The sequence below is a fragment of the Heloderma suspectum genome, chromosome 4 (genome assembly GCF_057233095.1).
Source record: "Heloderma suspectum isolate Gila_16-S chromosome 4, 16-S_ref, whole genome shotgun sequence".
In the NCBI taxonomy this organism is placed as follows: Eukaryota; Metazoa; Chordata; class Lepidosauria; order Squamata; family Helodermatidae; genus Heloderma; species Heloderma suspectum.
Genome location: NC_139461.1, coordinates 194,518,224 through 194,530,997, shown reverse-complemented (window position 1 = coordinate 194,530,997; position 12,774 = coordinate 194,518,224). Strand labels below are relative to the sequence as shown.

The 12,774-nt window shown below is 44.7% G+C and overlaps 1 protein-coding gene across 3 annotated transcripts in view; it reads left to right on the top strand.

The window, feature by feature from the left end:
* The first annotated feature begins 919 nt into the window (after positions 1–919).
* Positions 920–12,774, top strand: part of LOC146347907 (ferric reductase 1-like) — a 41,390-nt gene continuing 29,535 nt past the window's right edge. The window contains exons 1-2 of one of the 3 annotated variants that reach the window (XM_084851791.1): positions 920–1,301; positions 12,007–12,199. In XM_084851791.1, coding sequence (XP_084707917.1) covers positions 12,007–12,199 — 193 coding nt within the window. In that variant the 5' untranslated portion in view covers positions 920–1,301. Of the gene's footprint in view, positions 1,302–10,341; positions 10,429–12,006; positions 12,200–12,774 lie in introns of those variants that run through there. The other 2 variants (XM_084851790.1, XM_084851792.1) reach the window with 2 other exon arrangements.

Genomic DNA, 12,774 nt, shown 5'->3' with positions numbered 1-12,774 from the left:
GACAGGACCCCCTGGGATTTTTATTGCTGATTGTTTTTGTATGTAAATAGTTTTTATATTATGTTTTATATTGCATTTTAAAGGTTTTCATCTTTTGTAAAGCACCTTAAGAGTTATTGGGAGGTATAGAAATTTAATTAATTAATTAATAATAAAGATAGAGCCTAACTCTCAGACAATTCATGTGCTGAGATTTTCCCTCTAGAGAGATTCCAGTACAGGGATCCTGGGACTACCAGTTGGTCCCATCAGTACAATCCTCTTTTTAACAATTAACAGAACACACATTTTAAATGAATTGACAAGTTCTGTAATCATTACAATTAATATTTTAAACAGTAAATGTCTGCAAAAAATAACCACTTTATTATTTGCATCCTTTTAAGCTGGTTCTGACATTTCCCATATTTGGAATTTTAATGTAAAACTTTACCTAGGTCAAAAGGCAACATACAACATTTAAGATTGGCTGTCTTTTCTGATATTTTTTATGTGGCCAGTTGTACAGCCACACACATAAAAATCAGCTTTCTTAACTCTATGCTATTATCTGCTAAAACAAACATGAATCGCTTTCTCAACAATATTCACTTAAACAAGGCTTTCGTTTTGTTTTTTTATGGCAGCAACCTCCAGGTGCGGGTGAGAAGAAAGCAACTTCAGCCCTTTTCAGACTTAGGAAAGCGTTGAGGCTCTGTGTCTAAACGGTTTCTAACGCGGAGAGCAGGATTAAAAAATAGGAATTGGCGAATGCCATCAGTCAGAGCCACGACAAAGGGCTTAGCTCTCGCAACGAATGTAATGCCCACATTGGCCAGCGGGGGGACCGGAGTGCGGCTACACAACCACATCCACCACACAACCCTGGGAGTTCTAAAACCGGACAGTTGCGAGAGGCGGTGTCGAGCCTTGCCGAACCGGGGCGCCGCTTAGGCACGCCCGCTGCAGTTGCACATCTACCGGCGCCACCCTGAGGCTCCCGCTTCGTAGTCAACCAGCCAGGGAGGCGGCTCGGGTGTAGAAAGCCCAACGCTTTCATTTCATTACTCCAAAGCAAGGTCATGTGAAGGGCTAAGGAGCGTTCAGGAGACAGAAGCAAGAAGAACATTCAGAAGTCAGCTGCCTGAACAACATGCCATCCAAATGTACCTAAGTTTCTTCCTTTCTTTCTCTTGGAAAGGCCCCTGTGCCTTTAAGAATTGAACTGCTGGCAGACATTCACCTGGCAAAGCTTTTCCTGTCACTGCATCTCCTCGTAAGAAATAACTGCACCTGTTGAATGGTCTGCCTGACTCTTAAAGGTACGGTAATCTGTGTGTGGGAGAGGGGCAAATATGGATCCAGTTTCACTGGTCTTGCTGTGTGTACAGGTTGCTGGCGCATGCAGTGCGTGCAGTGTGAGTCTGCCACTCCTGCTAGATTTGCTCCTTTGGGCTTGTGTGCTGGAATAGGTGGGGTCCCCAGGAGTGAGGATGAGCGGGAGTCTGCACCTCAGAAATTTCTTCCCTTGGGCAAAAAGCGCGGGAGGTGTAATTTGGGAGAAATGTGTGTTATTTTATTGGTTTGCCTACAGTGCAGAATTGAAAACTCAGTTGCACCTAGGGCTTAGTGGCGCACTGGTTCAGTCCTGAAGCGTGCTAGATCTTTGCATGCCAATTCACACATAAAGCATCCTTCGCAAAACCCATTTTGTGCTGTGCTTTTTCCAAAGGAAAATGTGAATCCAGAGCACATGATATCCTCCAGTGCAACCACAGTTGTTATGCTGCCCATCCCTAACTTTACCAAGTCCTTCTCAGATCAGTGTTGTGCGTTCTAAGATGCTTGTATAGCACGATGACTAAAAAGCAAGGTACTTTTTAGGGAAATGGGCATTACCAGTACCCAAAGTGACTGAGACTGCAATCCTATAAACACTTACCTAGGAGTGAGTCTCATTGAACTAAAGGAAGCTCTGTGATGGCTATTTTTATGAACAGGCATCCTCATTAAAATGATGCTAATTTTTAAAAATGTACCTCTTCCTCTATCTTCTCCCCCCGCCCCCGTCAGCTTGTATCAAAATTTGTATCAAAATTAAATTACGTGTGTCAGAAATCTGTGGTTAATGGAACTCTTGTGGCTGTGAGAAATCATTTTTAATGGAGGAATTTTTTTTAAAAATGCTAATTGAATATGTAAGATACATGCAGCCAGGACGCTTTTGCAGGTTTGGCTCTAAATACCTGAATTGCTGATAGGCCATGTTCCAGCATGATAGCATGGAAGTCTGCAGGGGGGGGGGGGGACAGAAAAAAAACTGCTGAGAGGATTGAAAACAGGTAAGGCTTTGTTTTTAAAAGAATAAGCATTCTGTGTAATTTGGAAACTCTAATAGCTACCACAGGCTCAGTAACAAGTATTCAGAAACTATTTTGTGAGTAAACACGCCAGCCAAATATATATACATTTTGCCTAAGGCTCAGGAAAAGATAGCACCCATTCTTGTTCTGTGTTCAGAAGCTGACTGAGCTGGCACTTGAATCTTACTACAGCAGTGGTGACGGGTCAGCTAGTGTGCAGGGCAGGCTTTGGGACACATACAGTTCTATTTTCCAACACCTTGTCACCGCTCCATCTGGCTTTTGCTTGCTGTAAGCAGAGCAACATACGTGCATATTGTATGTGATGCTGGCTGAAGTGCATCTCCTCAGCTGGCTGCTCATTTGGTCATAGGCAGCCCCCCCCCCCGCCCATCGCTGTCCATGTCTTGTTGAGAGAAGTAACTAGCCCTGCTAACATAGGCCAGCAACATGCAAGAATTGCCACTGCCAGGGTGCCAGCTCAGGTGGATGGGGATATCTGGGGAGGAACAGGTGGGGGTTTCATGCTGATGCGCTCCCCACCCCCGGCCCAGCATGAGGTGGTTGCCTCACTCTGCCTAATGGTAGGGTAAAGTAGATATATTTACTGTGGGTAAATAAATTTGTACCTGAAATCGGTCATACCAGAGGAACATCACACTTGCAGTTACAGGGCTGGCCTTGGATAAATTGTGCCCCTAGGGAAGGAGTACCTTTGGCACCCACCGGTCAGCATACAATAGCTTCTGTTATTATCTACATTCCTTTAAGGTGCAATCCTATGTACAACTTCCAGCATGACCCCCACGCCTGCCATGCTGGGGCAGCTGGGAGTTGTAGGACTTTTTTCTGTCTAAACATGCATAGGATTGCATCCTTATTGTTCAGAAGGCAGCAACTCAATCCATCCCAAAGAAAAAGAAATGCAAAAAAGCAAAGTGGCTGTCTGATGAGGTTTTACAAGTAGCTGAGGAAAGAAAGGAAGTGAAAAGCAAGGGAGAAAGGGGAAGATATATCCAACTGAATGCACAGTTCCAGAGAATAGCAAGGAGAGACAAGAAGGCCTTCTTAAATGAACAATGCAAAGAAATCGAAGAAAACAATAGAATGGGAAAGACTAGAGATCTTTTCAAGAAAATCGGCGATCTCAAGGGAACGTTTTGTGCAAAGATGGGCATGATAAAGGACAAAAAAGGCAGGGACCTAACAGAAGCAGATGAGATTAAGAAGAAGTGGCAAGAATACACAGAAGAACTATACAGGAAAGCTCTTAATGTCCCTGATAGCCATGATAGTGCGGTCACTGAACTTGAGCCGGACATCCTCGAGAGTGAAGTCAAGTGGGCCTTAGGAAGCATTACTAACAACAACGCTAGCGGAGATGACAGTATTCCAGCTGAGCTATTTAAAATCCTAAAAGATGATGCTGTTAAAGTGCTGCACTCAATATGCCAGCAAATTTGGAACACTCAGCAATGGCCACAAGACTGGAAAAGGTCAGTTTACATTCCAGTGCCAAAGAAGGGCAACGCCCAAGAGTGTTCAAACTACCGTACAATTGCGCTTATTTCACATGCCAGCAAGGTTATGCTCAAAATCCTACAAGCTAGGCTTCAGCAGTATGTGAACTGAGAACTACCGGAAGTACAAGCTGGGTTTCGAAGAGGCAGAGGAACTAGAGATCAAATCGCCAACATTTGCTGGATCATGAGAAAGCAAGAGAATGCCAGAAAAACATCTATTTCTGCTTCATTGACTACGCTACAGCCTTTGATTGTGTGGATCACAACAAACTGTGGCAAATTCTTAAAGTGATGGGAGTACCAGACCACCTTACCTGCCTCCTGAGAAACCTGTACGAGGGTCAAGAAGCAACAGTAAGAACCAGACATGGAACAACCGATTGGTTCAAAATTGGGAAAGGAGTACGACAAGGCTGCATATTGTCACCCTGCTTATTTAACTTATATGCAGAGGACATCATGAGAAATGCCGGGTTGGACGACTCACAGGTTTGAATTAAGATTGCCGGGAGAATTATCAACAACCTCAGATATGCAGACGATACCACCCTAATGGCAGAAAGCGAAGAGGATCTAAAGAGCCTCTTGTTGAGGGTGAAAGGGGAGAGTGCAAAAGCTGGTTTGAAACTCAACATTAAAAAAACTAAGAGCATGGCATCTGGCCCCATCACTTCCTGGCATATAGAAGGGGAAGAAATCGAAGCAGTGACAGATTTTACTTTCTTGGGCTCCAAGATCACCGCAGAAGGTGACTGTAGCCATGAAATTAAAAGACGCTTGCTCCTTGGGAGGAAAGCTATGGCAAATCTAGACAGCATAGTAAGAAGCAGAGACATCACCTTGCCAACAAAGTTCCGCATAATCAAAGCTATGGTTTTCCCATTAGTAATGTATGGCTGTGAGAGCTGGACTATAAGGAAGGCTGAGCGCCGAAGAATGGATGCTTTCGAACTGTGGTGCTGGAGAAGACTCTTACGAGTCCCCTGGACTGCAAGGAGGTCAAATCAGTCCATCCTAAAGGAAATCAACCCTGACTGTTCATTGGAAGGACAGATACTGAAGCTGAAGCTCAAATATTTTGGCCACCTAATGCGAAGAGAAAACTCTCTGGAAAAGACCCTGATGCTGGGAAAGATTGAAGGCAAAAGGAGAAGGGGATGGCAGAGGATGAGATGGCTAGATAGCATCACCGATGCAATGAATATGAACTTGAGCACACTCCGGGAGAGAGCGGAGGACAGGAAGGCCTGGCGTGCTATGGTCCATGGGGTCACGAAGAGTCGGACACGACTGAACGACTGAACAACAACAATGTTGTCTCAAAGTAAAGCCATGTTCTGGTGATTTTTTTTAATCCAGAAGCTAGAAATTGAAAAAAGGCACTAAGCTAGAAATTGGGAAAAAAATACATAAAGGCTAACTGATGGAAGTTCGTTTGTATAGTTTGTACCCAAACAACCTGTAGAACCTTGAGAAAAAGGTTAAAGAAACTTAGGGCTCAATCCTATGCATGTTTAGACAGAAAAAAATCCTACAACTCCCAGCATTCCCCAAATATGCATAGGATTGTGCCCTGACTGCTTTCATTGGCGTTACCTCGCTACAGACAGTACACTCATCAAACTCAGCACTCCTTTCAGCTTGGCGCCCTAGGCAAGCACCTGCCTTGCCCACTCCTAAGGCTAGTCCTGCAAAGTTACTTATTTACTTGTTACATTTTTATCCTATCCTTTCTTCAAGAGGCTTAGAGTGGTGTGTATGAGGCAACTCCCATTCTACAAGCCTGTGAAGAAAATCGGGCTGGGAGATAATAGTGGCTTTCCCGCAGGACTACTTAGTAGGCTTCATGGCTGGGTGGGGATTTGAACCTAGGTCTCCAAACCACTCACTCTTTCTATTATACCACACATGCTGTCTGGATATGGAATGAGTTAATTGGATCCCACTCACATAAATTGATACAGTATAATAAAAATAATGCTTCCTAAAAATGACTTGAGTCTCCCTATGTTTTGGACCAATGCAGTCAATGGCCGCCTGGGCCTTTGTCAGTAGATTGTAGCACAGGGATGGGCAACTTGTGGCCCTCTAGATATTTTGGCCTACAACTCCCATCATCCCTCACTATTGGCTATGCTGGTGAGGAACTATAGGCCAAAACATCTGGATGGCCACAAGTTGCTCACCCCTGATTTAAGGTCATGTGCAGTGTGGCCCACAGTCACTGTAGAACCAGTGAGTTTACCAGAGGTATTGGGAAGCCTGTGACATGTTGCCTTACTTGGGGCAGCCTCCCCCAACCTGGTGCCTTTCAGACTACAACTCCCATCACCCAGCCAGCATGCTGTTGATTCTCCTGGACCTCTCAGCGGCTTTCGATACCATCGACCATGGTATCCTTCTGGATAGGTTGTCTGGGTTGGGAGTTGGAGGCACTGCACTACAGTGGTTCCGCTCCTGCTTGGATGGCCGATTCCAGAAGGTGGTGCTGGGGGATTATTGCTCTGTGCCATGGCAATTGTGCCATGGGGTTCCACAGGGCTCTATTCTATCCCCCATGCTGTTTAACATCTACATGAAACCGCTGGGGGAGGTTATCCGGAGGTGTGGGCTGAGGTGCCATCAATATGCGGATGACACCCAGCTCTACCTCTCTTTCTCATCAAAACCAGGTGAGGCAGTGGCTGTTCTGAACCAGTGCCTGGGCACGGTAATGGACTGGATGAGGGCCAATAAACTGAAACTCAATCCAGACAAGACGGAGGTACTGTTAGTGGGTGGTTCGTCTGCCCGGCTAGGTGATAATCAACCTGTTCTGGAGGGGGTTGCACTCCCCCTAAAGGATCAGGTTCGTAGTTTGGGGGTGCTCTTGGATCCAGAACTGTCACTTGAGGCACAGGTGAACTCAGTGGCACGGAGCACTTTTTATCAGCTTAGGCTGGTATACCAACTACGCCCTTATCTGGACAGAGATAGCCTAGCTACAGTTATCCATGCTCTGATAACTTCTCGTCTGGATTACTGCAATGCGTTATACGTGGGGCTGCCTTTGAAAACGGTCCGGAAACTTCAGCTGGTCCAAAATAGGGCAGCAAGATTGTTAACAGGGACTGGCCTGCGAGCTCATATTACGCCCGTACTTTTCCAGCTGCACTGGCTGCCGGTCCATTTCCGGGCCCGATTCAAAGTGCTGGTGTTAACATTCAAAGCCCTTAACGGCTTGGGGCCAGGTTACCTGAAGGATCGCCTCCTCCCATATGTGCCTGCCCGGACCTTAAGATCATCATCAGCGGCCCTTCTCCGTGAGCCCCTGCCAAAGGAAGTGAGGCGGGTGGCTACTAGGAGGAGGGCTTTTTCTGTTGTGGCACCCCGGCTCTGGAATGAGCTCCCTAGTGAGGTTCGCCTGGCGCCTACATTGTACTCCTTTCGGCGCCAGGTGAAGACCTTTTTATTTTCCCAGGCATTTTAGCTTTCTAAATTTTTATCTTTGCTGTTTTAAATCTGTATTTTAAACTCCTGTACTGCTGCTAGGTTTTATTGTGGTTGTATTGTTATATTGTGGTTTTAATGTTCTATATATTTTAAATTGTTTTATTGTGTGTTGTTTGGTTTTAGTTTTTGTGAACCGCCCAGAGAGCTTCGGCTATTGGGCGGTATAGAAATAAATAAATAAATAAAATGCTGGAAATGATAGGAGTTGTCGTTCAACACATCTGGAAGGCACTGTGTTGCAGGGGGCTGCCTTAGTGAAGGGTTTCCTCAATGCAGACTCAGGGCGCAATCGTATAGGGATGGCTGTAAACCTCTGAACTCGGAGGCTTATAGTCATCCAATACAAAGTGGGAGGAGCAGTGGAGGTGATCTTTGCCTCTGCACTCCCGCTCCCCTCGCTCTGCATTTTAGCTCGATGGGCATTTTTGCCTGCCTAGCTGAGGCATCAGGTAGGGGGAGGGAAGGAGACCCCTGGAGGAGGCCCCTGAATACAGCGTAAGCTGGCCTCCCCAACCTCCTCCCCTCCCTGCCCATGGGAACATCCCCTTTACCTTTCCTCTGAGATCACGTTTGCAATCTTGGAGAGGCAGCAGGAGCAGTTCTCTCCACGCTGGCTGTAAGTGGGAGGGGGCAGGGAGCTCAGACTCCTGGGTCCGAGGTCGGAATGCTGTCTCCAACCTAAGATCCAGCTATCCTATGGCGCCCCAGACTCCCACGTAGGATTGCTCTCTTAAGGGATATTGAGATATTAGCAGTCCATTGGCCATCTCTTCTCTATTTCCACATATGAAAACTCTTGAGTTCCAACTGGCAGGCTGGCCATGCTTGGATTTCAAACCATTCCACCCTTTTGGCTTGTTTAGTTTCAGCTAAGTACTAAAAACAAGGAGGGAAGTCCATGCTGCTCCTGCCACTTCTCAATGCATTTTTGAGTGCCTGCTGTTGCAATGCACCATGGGGTCAGGTGAAGGATGCAGAATGTTTCTTTTAGAAAGTTCCAGCGAATGAAATTTGTGCTTCACTGCCTACTTGTTTTATAGTAAAAATGCCTACCCAACTTTAACTACTTACAAACTCGAGACACAAAATATGTTTGCTCTTTTACTTGAAGTTAAATCTTTTCTAAAAAATGGTAATAAAAGGCGCTCATTTGAAGGTAATGGTAATAAAAGGCGCTCATTACATCTGCAATCGTATATGCACTTACCTGGAAGTAAGCCCTATTAAATGTAATGAGGCTTACTTCTGAGTAGACATGTATAGGCCGGTACTGTTAAATTGCATTGTATTCAGTATATAATCTCATCTTTATTAATATATAGAAGTTATTGCAACACACCCTTAACCAAAAGGGTCTCCTTTTCTCTTTATAACCTATTCATTTGGGCAGCAATTTTGCCCCCTCCTACTCTCTCTCTAAAGTGGTTTAGGCCAAGTAGCTGTTTCATGAAGGTGGTTTTTGTCACTGTTCAGGACTGGAAAGGCACCTTTTTGAATGAATGAGTCTCAGTTGCAACTGAAATACCCAAGTGATGTGCATTTGATAATTTATGATAATATCAGAATGCTGCATTTGCTAATACAGTAGCTGACATATAATCCAAAACTCATGAGCTTTATAGAGATATATGTGTGTGAAAAGCTTGTGGAATGTTTTGGTACAGACAAACATCACCAACAACTGGTGCTTCCCCAGTGTTGGTTCAAAGCACATCAGTGGCATGGTCAGCCACCATAAGTGATAAAATGTACTGAAGCATGCATTCTTCATGGTATCATGCAGTGCATTTTCCTAGTCTTCACAACCCCACTGTTGGATCAATCCAATTAATGCAAGGTGCACTATTGCCACATCATTGCCTAGATCCCCTCACCCTATGCATATGGTGCAGAGAAAGTGGATAGGAAGACATTTTTCTCCCTCTCATAATACTAGAACCCAGGCTCACCCCATAAAGCTGATTGGTAAGAGATTCAGGACAGATAAAAGGAAGGACTTCTTCACACAGTGCTTAGAGTTCAACTATGGGATTCACTTCCACAAGATAATAGTGATGGTAACCAATTTGGATGGTTTTAAAAGGGGGGTTGACAAATTCATGGAGGAGAAGTCTATCAATGGCAACTAGTCCTGATGGCTATATGCTACCTCCAGTATCAGAGGCAGTATGCCTATGTACACCAGTTGCTGGAGAACATGGGTGGGAGGGTGCTGTTGCATTCATGTCCTGCTTGTGGGTCTCCATGGGCAGCTGGTTAGCCACTGTATGAACAGAGTGGTGGACTAGATAGACCCTTGTTCTGATCCACCATGGCTCTTCATATGTTCCATTATTATTACTACTACATTTATATCCTGCCTTTTCTCCTCTTGCAAGGAACCCAAAGGCAGCTTACATGATTCTCCTCCTCCATTTTATCCTCACAGCAACCCTGTGGGGTAGGTTAGGCTGAGAATCAGTGACTGCAGTAAAGTCACCCAGTGAGCTTCATGGCTGAGTGGAGACTAGTACCTGGATCCCCTGAGTCCCAGGCCAACACTCTAACCGCTACACTACACACTACACCACACTATGCGTATGGTGGAAAATTTTGATTGTTTTCTCTTCAGAGGCTTAAAAGTATGGCATTTTATGAATGCAGTTGCTTGTTCCAGCTTGCATAAGCAACTATGCTGGATTGCAGCTATCCCTGCTATAATTCACTTTGTCTCTAATATCAGTGAAACTCCAAATAAATAAGCGGTCATGTGTGTCTGGTCTCCTGATTTACCTGCCTGGATGTACCCCAGATTTTTGAGAAAAATAAAGGTCATGTTTCAGCAAAGGCTAACCACTTTTAAGCCCCATTCGTTTCAGTGGCAGAGAAATAAGTACCCATTTAACTCTCCCATTGAAAATAATGGGATAATTTTTATGCTATGTAAATGTTTGCAGTTCCAGGAGTTCAGGTTGAAAGTCATGTTGTTGTTTTTTGCAGTGCCAGGAACTCAAGTTGAAAATGTTCTGGTACATCACCTGCGTCAGCGCTGAAATGTGTGGCAGAAGGGCCTAATTCCTTTTCCTGTGCATGTAGGTCTTTCAGTCACCAACTGAATTTTTCAAGGAAGTTGGCACGCTCCATCGCATACTTTATAGTCGATTCATGTTTCTGTTCCTGAACTGTTGAAAAATGTGAAGGCGTTGGAAGTACTATTTCACACAGTGCATAGTTAAATTATGGAATTCTCTACCATGATGGCCACCAACTTAGACATCTTTAAAAGGGGATTAGACATATTCATGGAGGATAAGGCTATCAATGGCTACTAGTCATGATGGCTGTATATTACTTCTAATACCAAGAACATAAGGAGAGCCCTACTGACTCAGACCAAAGGCCTGTCTAGTCCAGCATTCTGTTCCCTTAACAGCCAACCACCTTCCTGTGAGAAGCCTACAAGTAGGACCCAAGTCCTATCATCAACAACCAATTATTGTTGACTATTATCAACAACCTCAGATACGCAGATGATACCACCCTAATGGCAGAAAGCGAAGAGGATCTAAAGAGCCTCTTGTTGAGGGTGAAAGGGGAGAGTGCAAAAGCTGGTTTGAAATTCAACATTAAAAAAACTAAGAGCATGGCATCTGGCCCCATCACTTCCTGGCATATAGAAGGGAAAGAAATGGAAGCAGTGACAGATTTTATTTTCTTGGGCTCCAAGATCACCACAGACGGTGACTGTAGCCATAAAATTAAAAGATGCTTGCTCCTTGGGAGGAAAGCTATGGCAAACCTAGACAGCATAATACGAAGCAGAGACATCACCTTGCCGACAAAGGTCCGTCTAATCAAAGCTATGCTTTTCCCAGTAATAATGTATGGCTGTGAGAGCTGGACTATAAGGAAGGCTGAGCGCCGAAGAATGGATGCTTTCAAACTGTGGTGCTGGAGAAGACTCTTACGAGTCCCCTGGACTGCAAGGAGGTCAAATCAGTCCATCCTAAAGGAAATCAACCCTGAGTACTCATTGGAAGGACAGATACTGAAGCTGAAGCTCAAATATTTTGGCCACCTAATGCGAAGAGAAAACTCTCTGGAAAAGACCCTGATGCTGGGAAAGTTTGAAGGCAAAAGGAGAAGGGGACGGCAGAGGATGAGATGGCTAGATAGCATTACCGATGCAATGAATATGAACTTGAGCACGCTCCGGGAGAGAGGGGAGGACAGGAAGGCCTGGCGTGCTATGGTCCATGGGGTCACGAAGAGTCGGACACGACTGAACGACTGAACAACAACAACACAAGGACCCAAGTGCAAAAGCACCCTCAGAGGCAGTATGTCTCTGAACACCATGTGCTAGGGAGCACAAGTGGAAAGCTGCTATTGTGCTTATGTACTACTTGGGGGCTTCTCAGAGGCACCTGGCTGGCCGCTGTTCGAGCAGAGTGCTGGACTCGATAGGCCTTCAGTCTGAGCCAGCAGGGGCTCTCTTGATGTACTTATGTGTTGTGATGCCCTTTGCCAGTTGCATTTGCTACAACCTTAACTTTGCTTCAGATGTTAAACAGAGGCTATAATTTAGTGAGGTTTTGTTTCTCTTCAGAGCACTTGTGCAATGGTCTGTTACCTTGTCAACACATTTCAAATGTTTTATTTCTTCACAGATGGAAAGATTGCCTAATCTTCTTTTTTGGGAGGTGTTTTTGTCAACAGTCCTCAGCTACCCAAGCGGAGAAATCAGTATGGCCTGTAATTCTATGTTACCCAGTCATGGAGACTTCATTCCACAGGCATCTCCACCACCATATGCCATCTCTGTCTCCAACACATCATTTACAGCAGGAGATGAGATCATAGGTGAATACAGAATGTAGAATCATTTGCTGAGGGTGCTTCCAGATGGGGCTTTGATTGTGCAATTGTACTGCTTCATTCATGGAATTTTACAAAAGGCCCAGACACCAGTGTTTCATTAATTAATTAAGGGTGCAATGCTATGCATGTTTAGACAGAAAAAAGTCCTACAGTTCCCAGCATTCCCCTGGCTGGAATACGCTGGGAGTTGTAGGAATTTTCTGTCTATACAAGCATAGCATTGCACTCCCATTCATTCATTCATTCAGTCATTCATTATATTTCTATACCGACCAATAGCCAGTGCTCTCTGGGCACTTTACAACATAATAAAACATGATATAAAACTTTTAACACAAAAAAATTAAACAGTTTGACACATCTGAAAACAATTAACAATACAACTACCAGGACCCGATTAAAAAAAACCTTAACATTAAAAAGCACCATCATATGCCATCAAATGCCTGGGAGTAGCCCTCTTGTGTTTCCCCATCACTTCTTCCATCTTTTTACTTACCAGAAAAGATCTGTTAAGGGAAAAAAGATAGAATACCTGCACAATGCCTTCTGACAGT